We start from the raw sequence: 24,448 nt of genomic DNA, 5'->3' as shown, positions 1-24,448 counted from the left end.
TTTTTTTTTTTTTTTTTTTTTTTTTTTTTATGTAGTCATACAGAGAGAGAGAGAGAGAGAGAGGCAGAGACACAGGCAGAGGGAGAAGCAGGCTCCATGCACCGGGAGCCTGACGTGGGATTCGATCCCGGGTCTCCAGGATCGCGCCCTGGGCCAAAGGCAGGCGCCAAACCGCTGCGCCACCCAGGGATCCCTGTAACTTGCTTTTTTATTTGATTTGTGGAGGTGTTTGTTACACAACAATAATTCATGCTTTGTAACAATCCTCTATAATGTTTTTACTCAGCAGTATTAGTAGGTCTGGGTTTGCAGTGACTTTTTTTTTTTTTAAGATTTTGAGAGAGAGAGAGAGCATGCACTTGTGTGCATGTGTGAGCAGGGGGAAGGACAGAGGGGGAGGCAGAGGGAGAGGGAGAGAGAATCTTGAGCAGATTCCACACTGCACTCAGAACCCAATGTGGGGCTCGATGTCGCAACCCTGAGATCATGACCTAAGCTGAAACCAAGAGTCAGCACTCGACTGAGCTGCCCAGGTGCCCCTCTAATGATTCTTTATATATGTTATATTTTATTTGATCAATCCCTATTGATGGATATTTAGTTTATTACTGTTTTTAAGTCATACCAAAATCAACATCTTTGTGCCCTTTTGGTTTTAACTTATTCTGTGGTAGTTAAAAGTCAGGCAGCCTGTTATGTTTGAGTATGATCAGCTCTGCCACCTTTGAACTGTGGGATCTTGGGCAAATTATCCATCTTTCTGTTCCTAGGTCTCCCCATCTGTAAAATGGGAAAAAAGGGAACCTGACTCCATGCTGCTCCCCAAGGGTTGTGTTAGTTGATACACTAGGCAGAGCAGAACGGGGACGTGATAACTGCTCAATAAGGGTTAGCCCTTATTTACGGGGCACTGGTTGGTGAAGGTGGTAGGAGTTTGCCAACTAAGGTGCCGTAGAATGCTTCTGCGGACATGTCTGTGGATCCCTTCCCAGGAAAAAGGAGCACCCTGAGAGGGTGACTCTTTTGTCTTGCTAGGCTGCTAGGCAGGCATGGAAGTTTGTATTTTCCAGGATCAACCAGTGCCCTCAAGGCAAAAAGGGGCTTCTGTGCCCCTTTACCTTTTCAGACCATTTTCTTTCTCTTCAGTTTTAACCTAGAAATTCCTTACCATCTTGACAGCAATTTGATACCTTTAGAAATGTCTGCTCATTTTTTAGCAGTTTTACTCTTTTTGTGGTTATTTTTATTGGAAGGGTTGATCTAAACAACCCCATTCTTGGGCATCCCTGGTGGCGCAGTGGTTTAGTGCCGCCTTCAGCCCAGGGCCTGATCCTGGAGACCTGGAATCGAGTCCCACGTCCCGCTCCCTGCACGGAGCCTGCTTCTCCCTCTGCCTGTGTCTCTGCCTCTCTCTCTCTCTCTCTCTCTCTTTCTCTCTTTGTCTCTCATGAATAAATAAATAATATCTTAAAAAAAATAAATAACCCCATTCACCATCACTGGAGATGGGAAGTTGCTCTGACTTTATTTTAAAGATCACTGCTAATTTCTAATCTCTCATCCCATGATGACTCTTCTGGAAACTGACAATGCTCATGTGACACCCTGGGAACTAGACGTAGCTGTTTGCCATGGGAGGGACTGGCTTTGGGGACTGGTGCGCTGGCCTGATAGAGAGCCAAGGGGTCCAGATCCCAGAGCCCCTCACCGAGTAGAGGCACATCAGTTGGGAAGCCCGGCTCAAGAGGACACATTTTTGAAAGAGAAGTAAACATCTGGGGCACCTGGGTGGCTCAGTGGTTGTGCACTTGCCTTTTGCTCAGGCCATGATCCCAGGGTCCTAGGATTGAGTACCACATTGGGCTCCCCACAGGGAGCCTGCTTCTTGCTCTGCCTATGTCTCTGCCTCTCTCTGACTGTCATGAATAAATAAAGTCAGAAGAAGAAGGAGGAGGGGGGGGGAGGGGAGGAGGAGGATGAGGAAGGAAAGGGAGGAAGAAGGAAAGGGAGGAAGAAAGGAAGGAAGGAAGGAAGGAAGGAAGGAAGGAAGGAAGGAAGGAAGGAAAAGAGAAAAGAAAAGAAAAGAAAGAAAGAAAAGAAAAGAAAAGAAAAGAAAAGAAAAGAAAAGAGAAAATGTCCACCTGAGAGGGATAGATGCTTCTGAGAGAGAGCATGCAGGATTAGCCACTTCTGTCTCTCTTGCCGCCCTGTAGGAGGAAGAGGGCAGTGTTTCCCACCTTGGCACTATTGGTAGTTGGGGCCAATGGGTCTTTGTTGTGGAGGGCTGTGCTGTACATAGTAGGATATCCGGCAGCGGCCCTGGGCTGTACCCACCAGGTGCCGGTAGCACTCCCCCGTCCCAGTTGTGACAGCTGATCATGTCTCCACAGGGTGCCAGATGGCCCCTGAGGCATGGAGATTGTCCCAGCTGGGACTCACCGGGCCCAGTGGGTCTCTTAACTTCAGCGTGCATCTGAGTCCCCTGAAGAGCTCGTGGAGACACAGATTGCTGGGTTGTGCCCTCCCTCCTGAAATCTCCGATTCAGTTAGTCTGGGGAGGCGCTAAGAACTTTCATCTTTGACAAGTGGGCAGGTGATGCCATTACCACCCGTGGAAGTCCCTGCTTTGAGAGGCATTGGTTTACAGGATAAGCGCCTACATTACAACCCAGGAGACTTTGGTTCTTTTTTTTTTTTTTTTTTTTTTTTGAGACTTTGGTTCTGATTCCATCTCTGCCCGTAAGCAAGGTGTGCTGTCTTTTTCTCTTCCTGTGGTCCAAATGAGACCGGACCAGCATTTTTCTTAGAGTTGCGTAGGCCACTTAATGAAATCTGTGATGCTCTTTAGGTTCCACGTTCTCTGGACGGAATACAGTGGTTCTCAAAGTTTGGTTCCTCCAGTGCCTGTAACCCTTTTGCTTTCCTTATTCTTGTTTTTTATTCAGTACTTGCTGTGGGGTCCAAGGGAGGCAGGATCAGAGGAGAGTGAATGGTTTGAGAATGAGGGATGGAAGATAATCAGGCGCTTGTATTGTTTCATGCTTGTGGAAATACATTTTAAAAAAAGAACTGCTGTTCCAAATGTAGTCAGTGCCCTGGCAAATCCCAGCTCAGCATTAGGGCTGCATGGGAAGGTCTTAATCACTTTGTCTGATACCTATTAATTTAAACACCAGGGTTTTAGGCTGGGTATCGGAGCTTTTTGTAAGAAGGAATATAAACACCATTGCAGGACTTATGCAAATGGAACTTTTTTGGAAACTAAGAAGCAGTGCTATTTTGGAGGAGGAAAAACACCACCTTGTACATTTTAGTAGGGAATCAGAAATAGAGAAAGCCTGATTATCAGAAATAAAATGTGAGAAAGAAAACTAGCTTTTTGAGGGAACAAAATTTAAAGCAGGACTTCTCAAATTACGGCTCTCTTAGGCACATATTCATACGATTTCTTTACTGTTCTATGTCTTCCCTGTAAGTCCTTCTCTAGACAGAACGTGTTAAATGAAGGTTCTTGTTTTTAGGGCTTGTATTATTGGGAAGGGGATGCATGGTCAGGATTGGTGTCTATACTGTAGACGTTAGGTGCCCAAAACACAGGGCAACTCCCCTATTTGAAGGCAGCATAGACCTCACATCTCTGTGATCTGGTTTTAGATGTATTAATTTAGACCCCTCCTTTATATTCCTACCTTCAAAATACAATTTCTTCATCCCTGCCTTGTCAGCAGATGCCAGAAATTCCCACATCGTTCATTCATTCATTCGTTCATTCACACGTTTGTGTCCTGCCATGATTCACATGTTGGGATCCTAACCCCCAATGTGATGGCATGAGGAGATGGGCCCTTCACGAACGGGGTTAGTACCCTTAGGAAAGAGATACCATGGAGCTCCCTGGCCCTTCCTCCTTGTGCACATACAATGAGAAGTTTGCAACCTGGAAGAGGGCACTTACCGGACTGTGCTGGTACCCTGATCTTGGTCTTCCCCCTCCAGCACTGTGAGAGGTACAAGCTCCCCAGCATGTGGTATTTTGTCACACCATAACCCAAGCAAACTGAGGCAGTCTCCATCTTCCAGAGGCTCCCACTGGACTGGGAACTTAACAACTTGGAAGACATTAACATGCCAAAGCCTTTGGAATCCATTCATTCTTCCAGGCCTTTAAAACATTTAATTAATTAATTAATTTATTCATTCCAATTCCCTACCCTATGTGGAAGATACAGGTATGAACAAGACATTCTCTCTGATTCCCTCCATTTCTTCTTTGACTTCATATTATTGTGCCAGTTAGTGTGGGTTGGGTTTGTATGTGTCTCTGTAGTGGGTTTAGTTTGTGACTTCCAAGCACTATCATATGGGGAGGAAAGGGATGATAGGGGTGAGTTTGTGAGGTTGGGGGATTAGAGTTAATTATGGTAAGTGCTTCAGAATAGCCAGATCTGGGGGAGGGGGAGGGACTCTGAATCAGCACCTATGAATCAGACGTTCCCTTTTTTGTCTTTAAGAGACCCACAAGTGTGATAGTTGGAGAGAATTCAGGGAAGCGCTGAAAGCTGGAAGTTAGGGAAAATGCACTCCCCCACCCCCATTTCAGGATGATTTGACCCGGAAGACTAAGTAATAATTTAGAATTGACTTCAATCATTTGAAGGATTTTCACAAAATAAGAGGATATAAACGGGGCAGAAGCAAAAAACGGACTAGATAGGAAAGAACTTCTTTCTTATCCACCAGTTCATGGGGACGGATGATAAGCTATGGTGAGATATTGTAGGAAAATTATCTCTAAGACTTGGACAAAAGGCAGAAAGATTATTGTACGCTATTTCTGAATCCCTCAAGAGCATAGCAAGCATACCTAAAGGACACCTGACATTCTTAGAGAAGACGTCCTTCTGTAAAGTTGGATGCTAACTTATAGAAGATGGATAAATTACACATGATTTCTGCCCAGTAGAGATCTAAATGCTTTGTGTTTAGTAGAAAAAAGTAACCACAAAGGTTATAGTTTCATTGCTTTGTGGGACATGAGCCAGTTTTGGATCTAACTTTTGCAAGATTATCACGACATTCTTTTTTGCCATTTACTCTGTGTTTCTAGTGTAACCTTTGAACTAGCTTTGCCATCCTGGTGTTCCCTCATAAATGACTTAAGTCAGTCCTTGACACAAGCATACTATATTTTTGTATGACCATTAGGTTTTTAGCTTTTGAAAATTACACTTTGACGAATGAACATGCATTGAGGAGATAAGCATCTGAGATGGCTCAACTGTTGCCCGAAGTAGGGTTTGACTCATTTGACTGTGAATTCCCACAGTTCCATGTGTTTGTAAACTCCCTTGGTCACTTGGATAATCAGTTACATTTATGGATCATCTAATTATGTGACCTGGAAAAATACTTAAAATTCCTGCCTTGTCAGGACCTCAGTGGCACCAAGTGGAAAAGGGTAATTTCCTATGTTGTTGATAATAGTATTATTATTTATATATCTAGCACATGCAATCTACAAAACACTGGCACACTGACTATTGTATTTAGCCCTTGCTATTTCTTTGTGAGAGAGCAGGACAGGAATTATTACCCACATTTCATAGGTGAGTTAGCAAGACTGTGACAAGTAAAGTGACTTGCTCTTCTGGTTAAGGGTGAAGCTCGGACCACAGCTCAGCTGTTCACACTCCAAGCTCATGGGCTACTGTATGCCAGAACCAGGATGCAAAAGGATCTTGCTAAGAGCAGTGAGGTGAGGTGGGAAAGAAAACCAGTGCTAACAGGGTAACTATTAAATCCTTTGCCCACAGCTGTAGGCACCTTCATAATGATTTGCCAGTATTGATTCTTGGGATTTCTGAGGCCTGTGGTCTGTTCCCAACTACTGGAAGGGCCTCAGGTGTGTCTTGAATCTTCTTTCACCTCCTTATCTTTCAGAGATAGTGTGGTGCTAGACTTATTAGCAGTGAGTACTTGATGGAATATCTGAATTTGCTTTGCATGCTTTTATCTTCTTGATTCTCCCTCTATTCCTGGTAAGATTTTCTTGGCAAAGTTCTGTCTATCTGGGTGACATTGGAGCAGCTGCACTTGTTTATTCAAAAGGATAATCTGCCCTTTTATCTGATGGTTGCACCAGAAAGAGGATGCTGACTTCATGCAATTTCATCTTTTTATGAAACCTTCTTTCTCTGTCTACAAACTGCTGGTTCATTAATTCAACAGATATTTATTGAATGATTCTGGGTGCCAGCCCTGGGGTGTGGTGGTAAATATGGGACAAGGTCTTTCCTCTCATGGGGCCTACACTTCTTTGGTATCTGGTCCTCAGAGGGTGCTTAGTATTTCTGTTCAAGTCTGTCTTTGCTTCCTCACTGACCTAAGAACCACATAAAACAATTGCCTTGTGAGAAAAGACTGTCTCTGAAACATACCTGCAGTCCATCGATTTGTTTTCTGCTTTTGTGCCCTGCTGTCACCGGAGTCCAGACCCGCCAGCTTGTACTTGGACTGCCATGGAAGCTTCTGACTGGTCTCCCCACTCCCATGATTCTTCTAAAAAACGAAAATCCAGTCATGTTACTCCCTTATCTAAAACTCCACAGTGGCTTCCCCCTCGGCTGCCAATACGCTGCTGACCCTGTCTGTCCTCATCTCCATTTCTTCTGTTCCTTATTCCTCCGTTCCAGCCACATTGCATGACTGGGTAAAAGCCAGGCTGTTCCCTCCCACCTCAGCTGATTCTTCTGCTTGCAGTAATCCTTCCTTGAGATTTGCATACCCGTCCCCTGGTTGTCTTTCAAATCTGAGCATAAATATCACCCCTGAAGGGGTCTTTCCCATCATGTCTGCTAAATTCAGTAGCTCCCACCACTCCATGGCTCAGTGCCCATGTTTATTCATTTGTGATCTGCCTTCCACCCTTAGACTCAAGCACTGGGAGACAGAGGACGTTGATGTACTCTGCTCTCTCTGCAGCACCTGGAATAGCATCTAGCATAGTAGCCCTCCAGCTGTTTGTTGAGTGAGTGCAAAGATAATCTCCAGTCACCTGGCACATCTAGAGAGCGCTTATTTGCTGAGAGACCAATGTAGACAGGAATGCAGAAGTAATTACCAATGACTCCTACTTTTGAGTAGTGGTAGACTGAAGATACTTGTGTTTTCTCTGTAGTAAAATGCTTTGGGGCGGTGGGGGGGGGGGGTTGCTTTTAGTTTAAATAGAATTCTCAAAATAGGGATGAGGGATAGCTTTATTTAAAACTTTTATTTTAAAGTAAATGTCATTGTAGAAGTTCATTTGAATTTATGTAATTTGGGGGAAAGAAATAGTTCAGCATGTAGGACTCAACATTTCTTATCAGTTGAAGAAGGGATTTTGTTTTGGGTTTTGTTTTTAATTTTTTTTTTTTTTTTTGGAAAGGTTAATTCAGCTGCAACAAAAGCACATTAAGTGAATTCAACAAGTTTTTTTTTTACCAAAGGCCTACTGCATGCCTAGAAATGTTAGTTTTCCCAGATTGTCCTGGGCCTGGGAACATCTCCTGTTAATGATAGCATTTGTATTCAGTATCTCCACATTTGTTTCTCTGGGGACTCCTCAGGCAGCTCTCATGGCCAGTCCTGCAGGAGGACAGTGTTCTACGATGACAGCAGGGTCCAGGTTGGGGGGGGGGGGGCTTTTATTCTTAGGATAAGACTAAAAAAAGGGGGTGAGTCCAGATTAACTAGGGTGAGTGTGATGACCCGAGCTCAGAGAGCTCCACCCCATCCAGAATGTCAGATGGGGCTGCCAGTCATTTGAGCCAGGTGTTCTCCGGCTGAGTCTGGCCTGCCCCTGCTAGAGGGAGGGGAAAGCCTGGGGGCAGGGACTGTGGGCTCTTCCACTCCTCCTTCAACCAGAACCCTCTACATGTATCAGCTTTATGTCCCATGTAAGTGACATTAAAAAAAAAAAAAAAGGTTCCATGGCAGGAACAGGCTTTGTCTGAGCCTTGAGTCATCAGTAAATGACCTGGGATGACCTTTCATTTTTTTAACATTCTTTGGTCACTGAAGTGCCTTCCCAGCCTATTCAGAGAGAGTGGAGCTGTCAGGAGGCACGGACCCTCACTTGTGTCCCTCTTCCTGACACTCTGGTGCTATCAGGGATCAAATGAAGTGCCTAGGGTTTGAAGCCAACTCCGTTCCTAGTCTGGTCCTGTGTCAACCCAGGATCCTAGCCCTTCCTTCCTGCGGCAGCTGAAGCAGGCGGTGCAGACATGCATGCCTGGCCATGACATTCAGGCACTAGCCAGGACTGGCTGGGTAGAGGAACCCCAGACGGTCACTGTGGCCCAGCCCTGTTCTGGAGCTACAGGCTGCCTGATGGTCTATGGGATCAGCTGTCTCTGGAGGCCGCCAGAGGCAGTTGGATCATTGGTATTCGGACCTGAGAGGGCATGGGGTCTGCAAGCACTGGCATTAAGCCGGCATGGCTCCAAGTCATTGCTCTGCCATTGGACAGCAGTATGACCTTGGGCAAGTTACTTAACCTCTTTGGCCTGTTTCCTTATTAGTAAATTGGGGAATCTCATAAAATTTTGTCTACCATACATTTGGTGCTGGGATTTAAAGATTTTTCACAAGTTCTCAGCAATTCTGCTTGTACTAGGACCTTATGAATTGCCCTGAGAGGTATAACCAGCATTCCAAGAGGAGATTCTTGTGTTACTGGTGGAAACCAGCCATGAAGTTAAGAGGTGTCTATCCCCTGGGCCTGTGCCACAGTGGACCTGCCTCATGGCCAGGCTAAAGCACATCTGGCCAGTTCTCACAAACGTCTGTAACTCCATGACAAATGTCTAGGAGTTAAGACCACTGCTTCTCTTTCCCATACTTTGCAGATAGTGCCAAGAATGTGGGTTCTGGCCATTAGACCAACTAACACATCTGTCAATCAGAAGTAATTATGGAGTGCGTCTGCTGTTTACTAGACCTGTCCTTGAGGCTGCAAAGGAGTGGTAACAGAATGCTCTAAATCTCCTTTCCCTCAAGAAGATTGTATCTGGCTGATTACCAGCTGCCCCTACCCCAGCCCATCTATGACTGTACCCAGGTAGTTTAATAAATAACAACATCATGTAATTGCATTTGGTGTGGGTGAATCGCTCTTTCTAAGATTTGGGTAGTCTTTATTGCTTTTTTTTAACTTAGAATTTAGGATAGTTATTTTATACATATATCCATACATGGTATATATGTGTATGTATACACACACACACACACACACACACACACACCTTGTCCTGAAAATCCTAAGATAGAAATACCTTGACCCCTGCCCCCCATGCAGACCGAACACTTCCCTGGGGATGGTGGTCTCACAGAGAAGATCGTCCAGCTATCAGCACTGTTCAAGGGGACGTGGCCTTGTGAAGCGGTAATGACGATGAAGAACCTTCCACAACTTGATGTACTCAACAAGGACCTCTCACAGCTCCCCGGTGCTACCTTGTGGGGTCGCAACAGCTATCCTGTGAGAGGCCTAGGCAGCATCTGCGTTATTCCAACTGTTTGTGCGGGGAGCAGGGCGCGGACAGCTCGAGTCGCCTGTCAGTGATCATGGAGTCAGGAAGTGGCAGATCTGGGATGTGAACTCGGTTATTTAAGGACTCTGTATCTCTTGTGTTTTCTGTTGTATCGTGATGCTGCCAAGAAGCTGCTGTCACTGAAGGGTCCCTTGCAAAGACTTGTCAGGAATACTGGGCAGGGCATTCCGGATCAGCTCAGTTGATGATTGCTGCGTGGTTTGAGGGATCCCAGGATTCCCTCCAATTGTCCTCACTAGTCAGCCTGCCGCTACCACTTCATTTCTTTGAGTTGGGCTCTGGACTCTGGCTGCCCTTCAAGGTAGAGAGAACACGGGAAGGGGCACAGTCATCCCAGAGCACCTGCATGTGTGGATACCTGTATCCCAGAGGCAGAGGCAAAACGAGGTTCCTGCCCTGGACCTTTACTGAATGGCTTCTCTTTGTCCAGCTCTGTGCCAGGCTCTGGGAATGCACGTCACTGCCCTACGGGCCTCAGGGATGTGTGGGGCAGGCGGAGTGCTATGCCATGGCTCAGTGGCAGTGACTGACTGTCCTGGGGGTAGTGCAGGCTCCTGGGGGCAGAGCCTTGCATGAGAGGACACACGTCACACACGAAACAAGGAATAATCTGGACCAGTTGCCTCATGGACCAAAGGAAGGAGGTCCTGGCATATCTGGGGACCTGGAATGTCTGGCTGAATTTGGGGGTTTGTGAAGAGTTTTGATGGAAGAAAGAGTGGGAGAAATAAGACTTTCTTTGCAGGGCTGAGGCATTTTTGCATAATCCCATGGGTACCAAGGAACTACTGCAGGGTTGGAAAGGGCGGAGGCAGCAGAATCAGATTTAGAAAATGGCTTGGGCTGATTTTTTAGAGAAGGACTGTGAGGAAGACCGGTTATAAGGTGCAAGGCCGCCTGAGAAGTGCTAAGGGCCTGGGATGGTAGAGGCTGGACTCAAAGAAACCTCTTGGAGGTACAATCAGAATTAGCGACTGATTGTCCTGTGTTGTGAGGGAGTAAGAAACTCAAGAGTGACTCACAGGTTTTTATTTGAGATCTGTCTCCCTTATTTTATAAAGATTTGTGCTCTAAATGCTGAAGATCTCCGTAATGGCAAGTTTCAGAATACAGCCAAATCTTGCCAGCTTGGGCTTTACAAACTGGTAAACATTTTTCTTTCTTTCTTTCTTTCTTTCTTTCTTTCTTTCTTTCTTTCTTTCTTTCTTTCTTTCTTTCTTCTGACATCTCTTTTCCTTTTTCTTAACTTCTGTTCTGAAATTATTATGGTAATTTTTGTACCTCAAGGAATTGATAAGAGCCTGGTACACACTAGACACTCAATAAATGAATAGTTAAGTAAATGAGATCAGTCATCACAGTTGACCTACAAGGTCATGTTGTTCATGGTAAAGTGGTAAGTATAGAATGTGACTTCTGTGGTTCTGAAGCAGTTTATGCATTTGTGCTGAACAAATGCTCAATAGTGGAATTCTGAGGAATTTTCAGTAACATGAGTAACACTCTGTCCTGTTCACTGACCACACTGGCCATACCTGTTGGTGACAGCAGCAGCCACCCAAGATGGGGTAATGGGCAGGTCACCGTGGAGCTGGTGACATTCCTTTAGGCCTTTGCCTCCCATTTCCCAACCTGCAAATTTCTGGCTGGGTGTGTGTGTGTGTGGGGGGGGGGGGTGGCGTATATGTGATTCACCCAGGATGCCAGGCATGCCCAGGGGTTCGACTTATTTCTCTGGGCTAATCCAGTTCCCAGCCTGGAGCCTAAGCATACACTGCATTAATCAGACTTGCTGGAATGATCACATGGTCCTCTAGCTGCCTCCCCTGTTAGCTGCCGCTTGTCAGCAGCTGGCGGAGCTGGAGGCTGCAGGCCCCTGTCTGCAGAAAGCCTTTTACTTCAGAATATTGGGGGGGTGTGGAAACCCCGCCTCTTTTTTCTGCACTTTGCACCATCTGACTGACTAAATGGTTGTCCTCCGAACCAAAAAGGCTACCAGACAATCTAAGGAAATTGTCTCTGACTAGGTCATGTTTGCATTTGAAGAATTCAGGTACGTTCTGGGCTTCCTACATCAGTCTGCTGCTGGGTTTTTGTTCTCGCTAGGTTTTTGCTGTGTAATGACAGCTTAGGCTCTGGCTGGTTCTCACCCAAAAAAGGGTTCTTTTCTGCATTTGGTGGGGTCGATCTCGGTTTTGGGGGTGGGAGGCAGAGAGGTGGTGCAGGTCGAGGGTGTTTACTGCATGCACAAGTGCAGCGTGGATAATTGGTTTGATCGTGTGTAAATTTGCTGAGGACCCCACCTTGTGCCTCATTCGAGCTGCTGTGGCTGGTGTAGAGTTATGAATGCAGAATAGCAACTGTTTATCTAGCATGAGTCTCTTGCTATCTTTTGTTTTTCTTCCTTTGTCAAACTCACGGAGTCTAGTGCTCTTTTAAAAAAATGCTAATCGTAGCAGTGAAGGTGAAAAATTCTGCAAGTCTGCCTGCTTAGTTGAGATTTGATTTTGGCTCTGATTTTTTTCCTCATTGTTAATAGTAATCTTGTGCCTGGGCAATTTCCTGGGAAGTGCCCTGATGGTGTTTTGTTACAGGGTCCTTCTCTGCTTTCGTTAGCTCTTCAGCTGCTGTAATTATCAATGCTCCAAATTAGTCTTTTGTGAATCTTATTCCTTCTCTTTCCTCCATCTCCTCTCCACGGATCTGTCTCTGGGTATGAATGTGGGAAGGGATGTTCCAACGGAGATAGTTTCTAAGAAATGAAAATAAAGGAGGCGGAATGGGAGGGTGATCTGATCATTCGTGTGCATATTTCCACCTTTTGGAACATATGGAAGAGAGTGTGTATGTGTGTGTCTGCTCCTAACCTCCGGCAGCCTCTCGTTTCTCAAATGGAATTTCGGTATATTTTAGAACAGAGTGTAAATACCATATCGATTGGCAAGGGGGTGATTGTGTGGGGACCTCAGTTCTGTCTCTACAGGCCTTTTTTGTTCCCTCCAAAGAACGGTGCTGCAATAGACATTAAAATGATAATAGAATAACCACCTTTCATTATTTCTAGGAAGAAATTAGAGACCTTTTAAGCAAAATCAAGGGAGTAGATGAGAAGATCCCCAGATCTGCATGAAGAAAAGCAGGCTATAAAGATTGTCCCCCGCCCTTCCTGTAAACTTGGAGCTTTGGATCTAGGAAGTTATCCTTTGTTTAAGAGAGTGTCTCTGCATGATTTCTAATGGACCGGGCTTATGAAAAGGACATTCTTTCCTTGTGGCAATATGCTCTGGTGACATGGGCCCGTGCCCTTACACAATGACCAGGACTTACTGTTTTATTTTAGCTTGATTAGATAACTAACAAGAATTTGTTTTATGCTTGATGTGTTACAGTAGTTAGGTCCATAGAGAGGGAGTTGGGAGTCCCGGTTCTAACCCCAATTTGAAAATTAGCTTTTCTGATCCGTCTGAGAAAGGAGTTTTGGGGATTGTAGAAAGTAATACAGTTGTGAGGTTCATATCTTATTGTAAGCATTTATTCTAGATGGAGTAAGCCTTAACTAATTGTTTTGAGCAGAGCGTGGAGCTGTTCACCTCCTTTCCCAGTTAGGCAAGAGGGATAAGTATCAACAAGCCTGTTCCCACTTTGGTGAGCTCCTAGCCCACAGACTGGGTCTGATGAGTAGGAAGGGGGTCAGGTTGAAGGCCACTGCAGTGCTGAACAGAGAAAGTGGGGCCAGCTGCAGAAAGTAGACCAGAAAGGGGAGGTCTGTTACCTATGCTTCCAGCTTTCCCTAAGCTGGTCCTCAAGAACTTTGTTGGGAATGATTGCATTTTGTGACTGCTGCATGTGCTGGGCAAATAGCTTTCTTCTTTAGTCCTGGGATTTACATGTGTGGAGGCCAAGTGATCATGATGGGCCCACACAGGCACTCTCAGGGAGCTAGCCTGGTCAGTGTAGGTCAGGGTGGTGCTCAAGCTGTAGCCTTCAGTAGAATCACCTGGAATGTCCAGGAAAGCCCAGATTGCCGGGCCCCACTCCCAGAGGCTCAGATCCAGTAGGTCTGGGGTTGGCTTGAGGTTCTGCATTTCTAGCAAGTCCACAGGTGATTCTGATGCTGTAGGTCTGGGGGCCAGACTTTCAGAACCATGGGCTTGGGGAAAACCGACAGACTGTCATTATGGAGATGGGAAGTTGGAGGCAAAGGCAGGGGGGTACAGGCAGGAAAGAAATCCAGAGCCAGAAGCTGTAGTTCAAGTTCAGGCAGGTGGACCAGAAGCAACGTGGGAGGTTAAACTATAGCCATGATCACTCACCCCAACAGCCTCTCCTCCTGGGGACGGGTGAGGGTAGGGTTATCGGTTTATAACCCAGGTTCTCCCATGTGTGGCTTGTGGGGACTTGGCAAGTTTCTTGATCTTCTTTTAGTCTCAATTTTCTGTATGAATTTTCTGTAAGAAAGTCTAGAATGCTGTTAGAGTTAAATGAGATGACATGAACTTACTTTATACATTATATCGTTCTTTCTACATGAGCATACTGGCAGAGAGGACCCGGGGGCAGCGCCATCAGCCTCTGCACACGTGTTCACAGGCCCATGAGTGCACAGACTCCTCCATGCACACACCCCGACTGCGAGAGCACAAGGGCCACATTCATTTTAAAAAGAAGTCTGATTTTAACATGGACAGAGTTCCTTGAGAGCTTCCAGGTCTCCTGGGTTTTTAACTTTGTCTCCCTTTGTGCCTAAAACTGTTTGACACACAGTAAGGCCTTAATAGGCAAGCAGTTGACAGAGTTTGTTTTCAGGGGATTTAATAAGGGAGGAAAAACAAGCAAGCTAGCTTGGTGCAGGCCTGATATTGGTACCACGGTGCCCGTTGAGTGGGCTACTTCAGAAGAGCATGTCGAAAAGCTGACAGCTGACCTCTTGAGAAAAATGTGAAGTGTCCTCAGCACACCCCAGTTGCGGGAGTGCCGGAGAACGCCGATCACATTTCATAAGGAATCTCTGCAGATGATCTCACTCTAGAACGTGCTGACGATTGTAATGATTTGCCGGGGCCAAACCCACACAGTTGCAGAATCCTGAGAGCTTGAGTAGTTGGGCCAGCATTTTCCAGACAGCTAGGATATTTATTTTGCCTGCCATTGACTTCAGGACTGTATTGTTCTAGCACCAGGCAAGCTATTCTGCTGGCTGTTGTGGTAGACACACTTCACCTCTGTTTTTACCTTTTCAAAAAAACTTCTTACATGAGAAGTGTACTGAATTCATAGTTTAGTAAACATTTAGTTACTCCATACCTCAGAGGCTGCCTTCTGAGCACCCCTGGAGACAGCTTCATGGGATACTGTGTGGTTTTCCTTCCCCTTCTAGACCCAGAATGGTGACTACATTCCCTGCCATCCCCAGAATCAACATTTTTAAATGTGATTTTTGGCTCTATGATCTCACAAGGGAGAATGGAACCCAAATCAGAATCCACTGTTTCTCAGAATTCCTGATACTTATTCTGATTTATTTCTAGAAGGAATGTGGCATACCAACTCCAAGATCTAAAATCCACAGTTGGAATGTGTCAGTCACATGAAAATGAGAAGTCACTACTCCGAGTCTGTTTTATTTTATTTTTAAATAAAATTGAGGTTCAAACTCCAGCTAGTTCTTTCTTTATTCAGATTTACATTTAGTCTTGGGAAAAGTTTTAACTTTTCTTGCTCTTTCACTGGATTATGGAAATAAGTCAAAATGAGTGGTATGAGGGAAGACCTGAAGTTTGGAAGCCAGGACAGCCCATCCAATGCCGAGCCCACCCAGTGTCAAGCCCCTTGCATTTCCTGAGCCCTGTGGTCCCTTGAAGAGACAGGTGTTTAGGTACAGTGACTGTCACACTGCAGTGAGCAAGCTTGCTTGCTCATCAATAGGAGATGGGGGATGGAGAAGGCACAAGACTGGATTGTTGTGGCCCATGCACCACTAGTTGCTTAGCCCATGGTTACCCCAAGCCACATACCATCAATGACGACAGGAGCTCAGGGATACAGATGACCCCAAAATGTATACCTCCCACCCCAGCCTTTCCCCATCTGGTCCCATGTCTTCACCTGGTTGGCGTTGCTGTCTGGAAGTCTACCAGGCATCTCAAACTTAGCACATCTCACACTGTTCCCGAGTTCTTTCCTAAGCCACTCCTTCCTCACGTGTCCACAGCCTGGCCTTCCTTTTGGCTGCTCAGCCATCCCTGACTCCTTTCTTTCTCCTACACTCCATGTCTGAGCCATCAAGGGGAGTTCTGTCAGCTGTACCTCAAAGTATGCCCAGAGTCCCACCATTTCCCAGCATCTCCATGCCACCAGCCTGGTCCATGCTGACACCATCTCGTACCCAACTCAGCGCAGTGGCCTTGTAACCGGCCTCCTAGCATCCTGTCTGCCTTGTCTTCCTGCTCCCGGTTCTTCACTTGTTTCTCTTCTTAAAATTTCAGGGCAAGTTTTATTAGTCCTGTGCTCAGAACCTTCCAATGGCTTCCCGCCTGCCTGCACATGCCCCAGCTCTTGGGGAATCTTGAAAGGGCCTGCTCAGCCTGGCCCTGCTGCTGCCACCATATTCCATCTCCAACAGAGTCCTGTGTCCTTCACGCCCGCCCTCTGTCACACTGGTCTCCTACTGTTCTTGAGCACACCAGGCATCCCCTCCCCCAGCCTCTGCCTCCAGATGCCCACATGGTTTGCTTCTTCATTTCCTGGCTCTTTGCTCAGCTGTGGCCCTGACCTCTCTTGGGGTATTCCCTTTCCCCCTGACTCTGCTTTATTTTTTCATCAGATCACATACTGCTGTCTATATACTGTGGATTTGAATTTTATACCTGTTTATTGTTTGTCTTCCTTTAGCAGAATGTAAGTGCTACGAGGTGGGGTTTTAAAAATATATTTTTGGGGGAGTCTGGGTGCCTCAGTGGTTGGGCGTATGCCTTTGGCTAAGGTCATGATCCTGGGGTCCTGGGATCGAGTCCCACATCAGGCCCCCTGCAGGGAGTCTGCTTCTGCCTCTCTGTGTATCTCTCATGATAAGATATTTTTTAAAAATAAAAGTAAAAATCTACTTTTGTTTGTTACTGTATCCCTAGTACCTTGCCCATGGTAGGTGTCTAATAAATACTTGTTAAATGAATGAAAGAAATGAGAGCAGACACTTAGAGAGGTTGGGTAAGTTGCCTGAAGTCACCTGGTGAGGAGGTCTATTCAGTTTCAGTTCGGTTCATCTTCCAGATGCTCTGTGCCTGGAATGCCATCCTGTGCACTGACCTCTTGTCTTTGAGCTGCCACACCTTCCTGAGTCTCTCCTGCAGGCCTGGAGCCTCTTGTAGTGTCTGGCTCCTGCGCACCTCCATGTCTGTGGCAAAGGGGAGAACAGAAGGAGAATAGAGGATCCCCCACCTAGGGTGGAATAGACTGACCCCTTGTCCTCCCTCCCTTGGCTCTCCTGCCCATCTCTCTCTGGCGCTTCCTGCAGGGTAATCATACAGCGGTGTTTCTTTCACACTATTCTGCCCTGCAGTTTGCACTCTTGGGAGTCAGGGAGCATATCTCAGTCATCACTACCAACTGTTAGGAGTGATTGGTAAATGCCCACAATGTTGATATAGTAGGCATTAAAAGATTTTTAATTACTTAAATCACAATCCCTAAGAGGAGCTTATGATCATGCTATCTGTGGCCACCCAGCATCTGTTAGAATGCACAACCGTGTGGGTCTTCAGTAGGTGGTAGCCAGAGCACTGGTTGGAAGAAGTGGCAGAGTTCAGGAGAGAAAAGGAGAGCAGGAGAGGGGAAGGACAGATAGATTGCAATGATGACAGTTTTGCCTGGTGTTTGACTAGCCACAAGCAAAATGTTATTTTGGGAAATAATTTAGCTGTAAGGATGGCAAAGCAGACATATTTGAAAATATCAATCTATCCTCCATTATTAAATAAATGTTACATTTACTATATAGTTTTGCTCAGAGAGAGGCAGTGTGGTGGATCTGGAACCCAGAGGCTTGGTTTCAGTTTGTATAATATAAACTTAAAAACTGTGACCTTGGGCAAGTCACTTTATTTCTCTAGGCCTTGGTTACTTCATGTATAGGAAAGGGGCTACTTTGAGGATAATATATAGGAAAGAAGGTGTATAAATGGCCAAATTTTGCTATAATGTTTGTATGTTATATTTTGGAATCAGTGGAAGCTTAATCGGTTAACATTTAACTGGCTCAGATGTTATTTTTTAAAACAGTCCTGATTTCCATTCCCCATTTCTTTTTTTTTTTTTTTTAAGATTTTATTTATTTATTCATGATAGACACACACACAGAGAGAGAGAGAGGCAGAGACACAGGCAGAGGGAGAAGCAGGCTCCATGCAGGGAGCCCGATGCGGGACTCGATCCCGGGACTCCAGGATCATGCTTTGGGCCAAAGGCAGGCGCTAAACCACTGAGCCACCCAGGGATCCCCCCATTCCCCATTTCTTATTGCTTAGCATGGTCATAACCTCTTATGTTAAACAACTGCAGAATAACACTGAGAGGAAAGAATTTAACTGGACTCATTTCCCCAAGGAATGGGCCCTGGAAAAGGATACAAACCTGGATTTGGAGGATTCTTGCCGGCTACTTGGGATACTTGCAAAAGGATCTCCCAACTGTGTGGGTTCTAAACACTCTATGTATGTCTTTTGGAAGGAGGAAGGGCCTTTTTGCAGTTAGGGTAACCATTCACTGAAAAAACACTGCCTAAACACTTACTAAATATAAACTGTAGTGGAAACTGCAAATATATGTAATCTTTAGACCTTCCTGCAGAAATTTACTGTCCTGAAAAGGTGCTGAACCAACACCAGAAGTATGGGGTGAGGTAGCCAAAGACAAGTAAACACTGAAAAGTAAAATAAATTCCTTAGGGACCCTGATGAGGCGTGTGGGCAGGAGGAGGATGCGGTTTTGCTATATGGAGAGTTGAGGGGGACCTTCAGGAGGAGGTAGCTCTTGAGTGAGTCCCAAGAGAAGTGCAGGGTCTGGATGAAAATAAGGGAAGGGCGTGGAGAAGTGGAGGGGCAGAGATGTAGGAGCGGATATACTGTGTGCTCCCAGCCACACTTTGGCTGGTGAAACCTAAGGATGGGAGATTTTTCTCCTTCTCAGCATAACAAGTCAGCTTTGTCTTTTCCTCATGACTGGGGACTTCTCTGCCCTGAAGTTCACTACTTGGCGGACCTTCAGGGTGTATGTGACATTCATAGGAAGTGGTGCTGGCACCTTTGCCTCTCCACTAGTCTTGCTACCTTGAGCAAGTTCCTTCGGCCCTTGTGCTCTGGGTTGCCTGTCTGTAAAATAGGGGGCCCACCTACCAGAGTTATGGTATTGATTAAAGTGCATTACTGACGTGAAGCATCAGACAAGGTGCCCTAGTAGAAACTCAATAAATTAATTCCTTTAACTTCCCTTAAGTAGCAAAGCAGACCCTTATCCTGGACTAGAAACTGTACAGGAGCCAGGAAAGAGGCCTGGAGCACCTCTAAACTAACCCCCTCCTTGAGAGTGCAGACTCAGAGTGCCAGGAATTAGGCTTTGGAAGATAACCCTGGTTGTTGAAATGTTTATGCCACAGCGAACCAACCATGATGTGACTCATCAGCTGTGTGCGTGGACCCTGGCTTGGCCAACATGCAGACTCCTCGGTCTGAGAGATTAATTCAGTCTCTTGCAGTTGACAGACTGAGACTCTGGTACTTTCTGTCTAATTAGGATAGCATGGCCAGAGCCCACTCCCAGTGTGGACATTCCCCCAGTACCTATATACTCTGTCCATAGCCTAGTATGTATTGTTTTGCAGCCCTCTGTGCTGTATCTCTTTATTTCCAGAGCCTGCTGTAAGAAATAAATGTCTGTTGAGTTAATATGGGCTGTATTGGACAGGTATGATGTGTGAGGGCTCTTCCATTGGGTGGGGAGGCCTAGGTGAATTACAAACAAGAACACAGTGGTGAGCACCTTTCCAGCAAGAAGGTGCTGTTGCACATATGACAGGATTCGTTGGGTGGGGGGTTCTGTTCTCTTGGACATCAGGAGAAGCTCCTAAAAATCCTCAAGTCGAGGATTTTGTGTGATGGTTCTCAACTGGGAGGGCCCATCAAGATCTAAACACGAGCCCAGGCTGCACCTCAGCCTCACTGAGTCCAGATATCCCGACATGGAACCTCAATGTGTGCACCACGTGTGGCTCTGCTGGTGATTCTTTTTTTTTTCTTTTTTCTACCGGTGATTCTGATGCACACTCCCAGTTAGAGTTTGCAGGAAGAGCTTGAGCTTGGGCATCTGTCAACCCTCAGATCTAGTGATAATTGTGTTACATTGAATAAGTCACTTACCTTCACTGGGATTTAGTCCCCCCCAAAAAAATAGAAATAATATTTTGTTTACAGAGAGGTAGTTCAGAGAGAATAAGACGATGGCCATATGGGTGGGAGCTTTGGAAAGTGGAGAGTACAGGACACAGAAACATGCTGTTACATATGCATTAGAACTCGTGAATCCAGGTATGTTCAGTGTATGCAGCTAGCGCAGACTATGGCATTCAATCTGAACTAGACTCCTGCTGGATCACGGTCTTTCTTGGGTTTGGGAACTGCATAGCTGTCAGGAATTCATTCTGGACTTGTTTACAAGTGAGGGGAACGTTTTCACTCCAGCCAGTTCAGAGCCTGTGGAATGCCAGGTTTGATCTTGCTGTGCATTCTTTGCCACTAGCCTCCCTCTCTCTTCATCAGCACAAGTGATGGAAAAGAAAAAGATAACCTGGGTTTCCTTGTAGAGCCCTGGAGAAAACATGGAACCTTGGAGCTCCTCCATCTTCGAAGATCACCTCTTGGCTACTGGTGTGTAGGCCACACACCAGGGGTGCCAGGAAAGAACCAGGAGCAGGATGGTTGGCATCCCCTCCAGAGCTCCCTCCCAAGCATTCACAAGTTGTGCTCTGGTCTCCATCTTTCACTGGATGCACTAGTTCAGAAGCCATGTATTAGGTCAAGATAGAGCCCTCTTGAGGGAGATGAGGAAATGGTAAGACTGTGTGGTTAGAATCTTTTATGATGATCAGGACATCAGACTCTGATTTAAAGAAGTGTTTGTACTTACTGAGGAAATTCCTTTTCCTGGAGAGAGGGTGTTTCCATAGTCAGAAACTTGGAGCCCTTCCAAAGTCGTAGAGTGAAGACTGAATGCTTTTATTATTCTCCAGCTTATTGAAGAGTGAGGGATGTAGAGATCCCAAGGTAGACGATGGTAGACACATTTTGCTTCAGGTGATAACGTTGTTTGTTTTCCTGGTGTTGGTTAGGACGTTCATGATAATCAGATCCCTGATATAAACCAAGTGAGGATCAACTCATCTCAGCCCTGACTGAAGACTTCAGTACAGCTTGCTTCAAGACTGATGGAGACTGAGAGGAATATGTCCTCCTACTTTGGGGATCACGTTATTCTAGAACTCTGTCCATTGCCAGCCCCGCTCCTCTTGTCTTCTGCGTATGGAGCCCTCCATGGTCTTAAAGCTCAGCTCCCAGGAACCTTCCTTCTGCCTCAGGGAACGTTCCGGCTTGGCCATGGATCTGCACACACCACCTTGCTTCCTCTTCACAAAGCCTTTTTGTCTGCCCATGAACTCAGCATGTACACTTCCTTTTCTGACCTCTTTATCCACAGAAATTTTTCTAAACTCCTGTAACAGCATTCAGCCCATCACATGTAATCTGATATTTAATCTTTCTCAGTCTTATTTTCTCAACTAGAGCAAGGGTTACTTGAAGGCAGAAAGAATGTTGGATCCAGTGCATCCCACCTGTCCCACTGGAGCAGAGCTGGGTGCATCGTGCCTTCTCTGCACCTTTTATTCACAATTATTATTACCTTTTTCTTTAACCTCCTGTCATACACCAATCATGGTTAAAGATCCTGGAAAGGGAAATGGTGGGAAAGAGGACAGTTGCTGCCTTTTTGATGTCTGTTCATTTTGTAGCATGAAAGTGTGATTAGGATTTGGAAAGAACTACTGAGTCCAGTGAGCAGTGCTTTTGAATGGGCAGAATTGGTCCAGGCAGTAGATCAGCAGAAAGGCCTAAAAACACTGGGTGGTAGATTTTCAAAACTGTAGGGATTTACACGAGGCTTTGAGCTATTAAAAATGCATATGATGCTTAAAATGCCCTTATGTATTTAAATGAAATGTTTCTGACTTGTCCTGATTCCGATACAGACAAGATCACACGCATGTACTGCTGGCCGCCCAGATGTTGCCCCTCATTTTCGCAGCAGGCCTGTGGGCTGGGTGTTCCCATTACTGGTCCCCTCGGAAGCACCCAGTAGATTCTGAGAGGCCAGAGTGCTCTCCCAACATCAGACATGTGCTTAGGTGGCAAAGCTGGAAATTGGATCTGAATCTTCTAACCAAAAAACCAGTGCTCATTTTGTCATTTCATAGCTGCCTCCAGCCCTGATTTCATAAAACAAGGAAAATCCGTCAGGTACTCTAGCGATACTTTTCTTATATACTGTTTTGTGGACAAAATGAACATGTCACATCTATTGAGCCTTAACTGAACATTACAACCTGCTCGACACTTCATATGCATAAACGCATGTACCATTGTCCTTGCAAGGATCCTGGGACGTGGCCGCTGTTTCACAGATAACAAAAACCAAGGCATACACCAGCTGCATCACATAAGCAGCATCACATAGAGCTGGCATCTGAACTCGGGCTGATCATCGGGCTCTGGGACCTGTGTTTTTTTTTTTTTTTTTTTTTTTTTTTTTTACTTTTATTTATTTATGATAGTCACAGAGAGAGAGAGAGAGAGAGGCGGAGACATAGGCAGAGGGAGAAGCAGGCTCCATGCACCGGGAGCCTGACGTGGGATTCGATCCTGGGTCTCCAGGATCGCGCCCTGGGCCAAAGGCAGGCGCTAAACCGCTGCGCCCCCCAGGGATCCCTAGGGACCTGTGCTTTTAACTGCCATCTTTTTATTTATTATTTTTTTAAGATTTTATTTATTTAGGAGAGACACGCAGAGAGAGAGCACAGACACAGGCAGAGGGAGGAGTAGGCTTCATCAGGGAGCCTGACGTGGGACTCGATCCTGGGTCTCCAGGATCACACCCTGGGCTGAAGGCGGCGCTAATCCGCTGAGCCACCCGGGCTGCCCTTAACCGCCATCTTAATCATACAAGAGGCTTCATGGGGAACAGAAAAAAAGTCCCGTGGTTGGTTGGTTGAGAAAAACCATGTGCCAGCTCCCCTGGAAAAAGCCCAGCACACAGTAGCACAAAGGCTCTGAGAAGTCCTGTAGGGTGAGGGTGAGGTGGGTGGGAGTTTCACCCCTGACTTTCCCACATATATTTAGTGAAGGAATGTTTATTGCCATTGCCTAACACTTGATTTTTAGTTGACACTCTGGAAAATCCTGATATAGCAGAGATTCAGAGCCTGGGAATTAGAAATGGGAGGAAAGAGAGTCTTCAGGGCAAAATCCCTAAGTAGAAGAAGTTAAAAGAAGTCTCATATGAGTATGAATTTAGGCTCCTGCTCTTATTGGCTATTAATTTTTCTTTGGGGTCTCACTTGCCCTACCTATAAAATGGGATCATTATGAGGAGAAGTGTGATTATAGTTGCAGAAATACTGGATGAAACTCATAGTTTTTAATTGTTATTTACCAAATCATTTCTGTCCAAGTACCTTATTAGCACAGCATCTACCAGCTATTTGAAGGGCAATTAACAGTTGTTGAATGAGTGGATTTTGCCTTCTGTGTCTCTGGGTTCTGTAACTGGTATGTTACAACTTCGTGTTTTTTTTTTTTTTCTTTCAGTTTTATTTGAGATCCAACTGACATACAGTGAAACTTCTTTAAAACCTGATACTTTGCTCCTTGAATTTTCCTTCTGAATTGTGTTTTTACTAGTGTTTATATTTTTGGAGTTTAATGAAATCACTCAGTTGGAAAATCAGGAACCATGTTTCTCTCATTCACTCTGTTGCACCCCAAGTTGGACTGCTAAGGCAGTTTATTTTGTGTTTTCCTGACATGTCCCTGGCAGCAAGAAATTTTTTGGACAGTTCCAAAATGGTAAATTTCATTCAACAGCATGCATGTGTTGGTTTTGTTGTTATTGTTGTTGGGATATTTTTTTTAACACTGCTCATTCCCTCAGATGTGCCCATCTGCGTGTGTGTTTTTTAAAGGAATTTCTAATGTATCACACTCTTGATGTAATTACTCTTGATGTTTCCTCTTTTTAAAGACTGTCAGGAAGAGAAACTTACTGCAAGTTTGCATACCAGTGCAGTTCCTACTGATGGAAGAAGAGTTGAGGGCATTCTTTACCTACTTCAAATAAGTCCTTTGTTTTTTAGCAGTTGACCAAAGAGACAGATATGAGTTTGAGATCATTCTAATAGGGTAAGATGTTGCACAAAGATCTAAAACTTAAAAGAAGAGAGAGGCGGTCGGATAATGTCTTAGATCACTACTGTTGGAATAGTGCACTGTTCCTCCTACAGAGAAACTGTGTTTTGCCAGCAGCCTGTTTAGAAAGGAGGGGTACAGGGGAGGGGAGCCAACATTGCACCCCCCACAGTCTGACTGGCCATGTGATGTGTGTGCCTAGCCCCTCACCCCTGCTTTGGTGAGGCACGTGATCACGACTGAGTCTTCTGGCCGTGGGCATTGGTGTGAGAATAGGTCTGTTACCCAAGAGTTCTCCATGGCACTCAGCCTAGGACTATTAGGAAAGATGCTGGGTTTGGTTTGGTTTGG

The 24,448-nt window shown here is 45.5% G+C and overlaps 1 protein-coding gene across 2 annotated transcripts in view; it reads left to right on the top strand.

Annotated features, from left to right (window-relative positions):
* Positions 1-11,431: 11,431 nt before the first annotated feature.
* EVL (Enah/Vasp-like) overlaps positions 11,432-24,448 on the top strand; it is a 108,970-nt gene continuing 95,953 nt past the window's right edge. Inside the window, exon 1 of one of the 2 annotated variants that reach the window (XM_041759201.1) lies at positions 11,432-11,646. In XM_041759201.1, the coding sequence (XP_041615135.1) occupies positions 11,624-11,646 (23 nt within the window). In that variant the 5' untranslated portion in view covers positions 11,432-11,623. The remainder of the gene's footprint in view (positions 11,647-24,448) is intronic. The other variant, XM_041759199.1, reaches the window with a different exon arrangement.

The sequence above is a fragment of the Vulpes lagopus genome, chromosome 6 (assembly GCF_018345385.1).
Source record: "Vulpes lagopus strain Blue_001 chromosome 6, ASM1834538v1, whole genome shotgun sequence".
In the NCBI taxonomy this organism is placed as follows: domain Eukaryota; kingdom Metazoa; phylum Chordata; class Mammalia; order Carnivora; family Canidae; genus Vulpes; species Vulpes lagopus.
Note: the sequence above shows the minus strand (reverse complement) of the source record. Positions and strands in the feature narration are given on the sequence as shown.